The following is a 6,568-nucleotide window of genomic DNA, read 5'->3' as shown; positions in this document are numbered from 1 at the left end:
ATGAATGCAGTCAGAGACTTTCTCACAACCTCACACTTCATCTCATCACAGTTAGATTCAGGTTTGAACTCAACTTTAAAATAAGATTTTAATTTTCAGCTTTGTTTTTGACGCCATTGTCGCGTTTGTCACATTAAGCAGGTCAGGTATACCTGTTAGAAACCAAACACAGTTTCCACTGTGTGTGTGAAGGAGACACGAGGCTGGGTGGACACTTAACATCTGTAATCCAGCTGTGACAGAGACAAAGTGTAATGTGTGTGTCAGTGTGATGTGTTGTAGTGTCAGGAGTCAGTATGCAGCTACAAAGCTTCTTGTTCAGTGTATACAAACAGCTGTAGCTCCATAAAGGCAGCATGCAGAGACTCACAGTGTCTTATAATGAGAGGCTGCTTTCTCTCACACATTATGTTCACTTATTATCAGCACATGTTGTTGTTCTGTGGAAGCTAACATCTTGTAGTTTCTGACACTTTGCATGTTTAGCATGAGGCTAAAATTCCCCCTCAGTGGGTCACTGGTGACCTGCTGGATGTTCAGAGGTTCATTAAATCCAACATGACTAAAAACTCAAATGTCAAAGGAAATAAACAAAATATTTAAAGTCAATCATTCTGATCGTAATTGTACTTTGACCTTTAACCTCTCTGCTTTGTATTGTTTCCTCTTTCAGAGCGGAAACTCATCACAGCTGAGTCTGGACAGGACGTCACTCTGACATGTCGAGCTCCAAACAACAACATCAGACGTGTGTATTGGAGCAGAGATGACCTGTTGCCAGAAACTGTGTTTTTGTACCAGCATGGTCGTTTCGATCCAGACAACCAGCATCCATCTTTTAAGAACCGGGTGGATCTGCAGGACAGACAGATGAAGGATGGAGACGTGTCTTTGATTCTGAAGGATGTGACGATTAATGATGCTGAAACATACAAGTGTTATGGCTTCATGGAAGAAACTCACTCATGGGAGCTCATCAGCATCATCTACCTCAGGGTTTCTCCAGGTGAGTGAGTAGAGTTGAGTGTGTGTGTGATCAGAGGTGAAGCTGCTTCCTGGTTGTTGATGTTTGTTTGTTGTATGGATGAGCTGGTGGGTGTCAGAGGTAGACAGATGTTTCTCCAGCTGTTGTCTTTGTGGCTGGTAGTCTAGAGTTGTAGAGCAGCATTGTTTGGTTAGAGCAGAAACAAAGACATTTATGAATCCGTCTCTTCTTCTCTTGCTCTCTAACTCGTCTGTAAACATGTGTGGGGAAACTCAATGTTAAAGCCTACAGCTGGAGGGGAGGGGAGGGGTGAAGCTGGTGGTTGTGAGTCTGTGAAAGTGAATCCTGCCGGTGCCATAGCTGCTGAAAACGTACTTAGTGCAGACACAAAACGTCCATCAGCTTCAAAGTGTGTCAGAAAAATGTCCACATGGTGACTGATGGATGAGAGAGGTCCCATTGTTGTTGTTGTGCACAAATCATTGAACAACACAAACACTTAGAGCTGCTTTCAGTGCTGCCTGTTTTGTTACTGCACACATTTCTGATGGTCCTACAGTCCAACGTAGCAAACGTCTCCCTGAAGCCTCTTCTTAGAGACCAAAGGTTGGATCAGAGCGAGCAGCTGAAAGGACACATCTATGAATGCAGTCAGAGACTTTCTCACAACCTCACACTTCATCTGGTCACATTTAGACTCAGGTTCAGGTTCAGTTAGTCACTGAAAGTACAGAATCACACATTTATAATAATCTAACATGACTAGAATTTAATAACCTAGCACTGTGCTGTTTTGCTCTGTTTGACTTTGGTATTTGTTTCTTCAGGTGAGATTAAGTAGTTATAGAAAGTGTCCATCAGAGATAAAGAGGAGTAAGTAGTTTTCATCAGGTTATATGTTGATTATGTTACTACTGATTCAGATAGGTTTCAATATCAGATCATCATCATTTTGGCAAAAAGTTCTCAGCTGTCTCTATGTAGCTCAATCTGATTGACTGCTGTAGAAGTGAACATTTAAATAGCTGGTGGATGTTCAGAGGTTCATTAAATCCAACATTTCTAAAAACTCAAATGTCAAAGGAAATAAGCAAAATATTTAAAGTCAATCATTCTGAACATAATTGTAATTGTAATTAAAAGATCATCATCTAATAACAGAAGACAACCTTTTATTGTGTGTTTCTGATTGGCTGCGTGAACAGTTGTACTTTGACCTTTAACCTCTCTGCTCTGTGTTGTTTCCTCTTTCAGACCAAAAAATCATCACAGCTGAGTCTGGACAGGACGTCACTCTGACATGTCGCGCTCCAAACAACAACATCATAGTTTTAAAGTGGAGCAGAGCTGACCTGGGAGATGAATATGTGCTTTTGTACCAGAAAGGACAGTTTGTTCCAGACATCCAGCATCCATCTTTTAAGAACCGGGTGGATCTGCAGGACAGACAGATGAAGGATGGAGACGTGTCTTTGATTCTGAAGGATGTGATGATTAATGACACTGGAACATACAAGTGCCTTTACACGAACAATGGACCTTTGTGGAAACTCAGCATCATCTACCTTCATGTTGTTCCTCCAGGTGAGTGAGTAGAGTTGAGTGTGTGTGTGATCAGAGGTGAAGCTGCTTCCTGGTTGTTGATGTGTGTTTATTGTATGGATGAGCTGGTGGATGTCAGAGGTAGACAGATGTTTCTCCAGCTGTTGTCTTTGTGGCTGGTAGTCTAGAGTTGTAGAGCAGCATTGTTTGGTTAGAGCAGAAACAAAGACATTTATGAATCCGTCTCTTCTTCTCTTGCTCTCCAACTCGTCTGTAAACATGTGTGGGGAAACTCAATGTTAAAGCCTACAGCTGGAGGGGGAGGGGAGGGGTGAAGCTGCTGGTTGTGAGTCTGTGAAAGTGAATCCTGCCGGTGCCATAGCTGGTGAAAACGTACTTAGTGCTCTGTAGTTCCTTACCGAAACGTCTTCTATAGACGAACATCTATAGTCTCCGACCTTTAACCTCTCTGCTCTGTGTTGTTTCCTCTTTCAGACCAGAAAACCATCACAGCTGAGTCTGGACAGGACGTCACTCTGACATGTCGAGCTCCAAACAACAAGAAAGTTGTAAAGTGGAGCAGAGCTGACCTGAAGACAGAATATGTACTTTTGTACCAAGATGATCATTTTGTTACAGACAACCAGCATCCATCTTTTAAGAACCGGGTGGGTCTGCAGGACAGACAGATGAAGGATGGAGACGTGTCTTTGATTCTGAAGGATGTGACGATTAATGACACTGGAACATACGAGTGTGGTGTCTTCATGAGAGGAACAAACCAAAAGGACAGTAAAACCATCAGTAGAGTCACACTGAGTGTTGCTCCTCCAGGTGAGTGTTTGTAAAGATGTTGTTGATGAGACTTTGTAGAAAGCAGCTGGTCTGAGTGATGTGATCAGAGTGCAGCAGATTCATGTTTAACCTATAATTTAAAAATAAGATACAAATGATCTGACCAAAACTGTTTACGCCATAAAGCTGCCATTTGAAAAAATAATAATACAAAATAAGCACCAAACCAGTAAAAAAAATTTTATTTTTGGATGAAAACAGTACTTGTGTTATTTTATTTTCATTAAATTTTTTATTTAATTTTTTTTTTTGCTTTGTGAAACTCCATCTTCGGTCTTTTTCCCTTCTGGTTAAGTCAAATGAGTGAAATTCATAAATACATAAACCCTCAAACAAATGGAATTTTAAGTTATCATTTTTGTTACTTTGAAAAAACAAATGTGATTCTTAATAATTAGCATGGTTGCGTAGTATTTAGCATTTGCCTCACAGCAAGAAGGTCCTGGGTTCAATTCCACCATCAGGCTCTTTCTGTGTGCAGTTTGCATGTCCTCCCCATGTTTGTGTGGGTTCTCTCCTCACTTCCTCCCACAGTCCAAAGACATTTAGTTAGTGGGGTTAGGTTAACTGGTCGTTCTAAATTGCCTGTGAGTGTCAGGGTGTACCCTTCCTCTCACCCTGCAGTAGCTGAACAAGGCTTCAGCCGTCCTTTGACCCTGTATAACCTGGCTAGGTTTTCTTTTATTGCAGCAATTTTTAGCAGTTTTGTTCAGATCATATGCATCTTTTTTTAAAAGGAAGCTCAGAGCTCAGAAATCCCCATATTGATAATAATAATAATAATAATAATAATAATAATAATAATAATAATAATAATAATAATAATAATAATAATAATAATAATGATAATGATGGATTGGATTTATATAGCGCTTTTCAAGGCACCCAAAGCACTTTACAATGCCACTATTCATTCACTCTCACATTCACACACTGGTGGAGGCAGCTACGGTTGTAGCCACAGCTGCCCTGGGGCAGACTGACTGACTATGTAAGATTTTACACAATATTCACATTTTGACCAACTTACATTTTACTTAATCATTAGATCAGACATAAGCATTCGAAGAGGAAATGGATTCTGTTCTGTTCTTCACTCATCACCTACCTGAAAACTGACACCTCACACCTGTTTCTCACCTGCAGGTCAAACAGGAGGACACACAGGGGATGGATCTGTTGGACTGATTGTCGGTCTGTCAGTTCCTGCTGTTATTCTTGTTGCTGTTGTTGGTTTTCTGATCTACAGAAAACATAAACGACAGAACCGAGATTTTAACTAGCATCCTGATGAGCAGCAGCAGGTTTGAAATGTCTCAGAGCTTCTGTCATGTTGATGCATAAACATGAAGAAAGAGGTATTAAAAGAGGTTTAAAAGAGAGGTCTTAAAGGTAGGAAAAATTAAGGCAGAAAAGCAGCAAAACCACACTGAAGAAACTTAAACACTAGAGATCTACAGAAAATATAAACGGTCTCCAGGTTCAAATGAGCGTCGTGCTGATCAAGAGATTACACAACCTCTTCGGACATAAGATCATCTTATCCTGAACATCCAGAGTCTGATGTTATTTCTCTGGTGACCATCATGTTCAGACTCAGACCAACTGTGTCTGTGCTGTCTGTCAGTGACTCTGAACTACAATTTATTCATCTTCAGGCTGTTCATTAGATAAAACTGTGTTACAAACATGAATGAATTTATGTCCTATAATCTCAGAATCAACTATAGTTTTTTCGTATTTTAGCTTCAGGATCAGCACTTTACAGTTTAATTACAGACACTGACATAAAGTGTGTGATGGTGTATAGATAAGGTCTGGTGGATTATAGATGATCAATAACTAATCTGATAGTTTTGAGGAATTGATCAGCTAAAACAGAACTGTTGCCTGAATTGTGGGTGTTTAAACCCGTATGGAAAAGAAATAGAAAAAAAACGTATAAAAGACTTGCATAAGATTGTCATGGTCCTGGGTCCTGGGTCGAGCGACCCAGTGTTTGAGTTTTATGTATCTTTTGTATTCATTTGTGCCTAGCGTAGTTCACCTAGTTAATTTCTAGATTGCCGTTTAGTCTTGTTCCTTAGTTGTTTATGTCATCTCCCCCTGTACTAAGTCTCCCTGGTTCATGTGTCATGTCTGCGTGGTTATATTTAGTTCTTGTCATGTCTAATCTCCATGTTTCCTGTTTTACTTTGGAAGTCTGCATTCAATGTCAGTGTATTTAGTTTCGCCTCTCCTGTCCTGTCGTTAGATTTATGTGTGTCAGCTGTGCTCCCATGTGTGGCCACTTCCCCTGATCATCCCTCATGTGTATTTAGTCTCTGTGTTTCATACAGTCTGTGTCGCGTCGTCTGTGTTCCCACCCTCCATGTTGTCACAGCCAGTCCTTTGTATTCATAGTTATGGTTTCCTGTGTCTTTTTAGTTTATCCTGGTATCACTTTCCCAGTTTAGTTATAGTTTAGTTTTGCCTTGTTTGCACTCCTTGTCTTCAGCCACAATAAAGGCTCACTTTTCGTTCGAACTCAGTTTCGTGTCCTCGCCTGTGTCTGCACCTGAGTCCTCCACACGGTCTGCCACAGCGGACCGTGACAAAGATGTGGCCTACTTCATATAGTGAATCATATAAGGCTTACATGATTTACTCATGAAAGTGGCCACTTTCTCATTACTTTCATATATTGTTTTAGTAAGTATTCAAAACATACAAGTTTCACACAAGACAGATACAAACTTTATAAGATTTATATATATCTTTTCCGTATGGGTAGGTTCACGCATATACACAGGTAGTTTTGAAACTGGAGATTTTCCGTTTTTGGTTTTTTTGAGTTTTTTTTAATCCCGTCTACATGTACAGTTTTGGAAAAATATCTATGTCCACATGTAAACACTAAAAACTGAGTTTTTTGAAAATCTCCACCCTGGCAGGAGATCTTAAAAATCTCCGCTTTCACTGATCCTTTCAATTGTGTAATTTTAAAATTACACAAAAATTTTAAAAATGGATGTTTCTTTCTGTTAATTTTCCTTCCCACTGTCACCAAAGTGCTTGCTCATAGGGGGTCATATGATTGTTGGGTTTTTGTCTGTATCTATTAAAGTACGATCTACTGTACAACATAAAACGCCTTGAGGCAACTGTTGTTGTGATTTGGTGCTGTATAAATAAAATTGAATTGAA

The 6,568-nt window shown here is 39.8% G+C and overlaps 1 protein-coding gene across 1 annotated transcript; it reads left to right on the top strand.

Moving 5' to 3' along the window:
• Positions 1-725: 725 nt before the first annotated feature.
• On the top strand, positions 726-6,568 carry LOC147333977 (coxsackievirus and adenovirus receptor homolog). Its single transcript, XM_086286624.1, has 4 exons — positions 726-1,006; positions 2,240-2,569; positions 3,023-3,361; positions 4,529-6,568. The coding sequence occupies exons 1-4, from the start codon at positions 871-873 to the stop codon at positions 4,663-4,665; spliced, it is 942 nt and encodes a 313-aa protein (XP_086142750.1). The 5' UTR covers positions 726-870; the 3' UTR covers positions 4,666-6,568.

This window comes from Aulonocara sp. 'chitande type north' Nkhata Bay, linkage group LG3 (genome assembly GCF_057382095.1).
Source record: "Aulonocara sp. 'chitande type north' Nkhata Bay isolate Kocher_YH1m ecotype deep benthic linkage group LG3, A_spYH_male_GT1.1, whole genome shotgun sequence".
NCBI lineage: Eukaryota > Metazoa > Chordata > Actinopteri > Cichliformes > Cichlidae > Aulonocara > Aulonocara sp. 'chitande type north' Nkhata Bay.
Note: the sequence above shows the minus strand (reverse complement) of the source record. Positions and strands in the feature narration are given on the sequence as shown.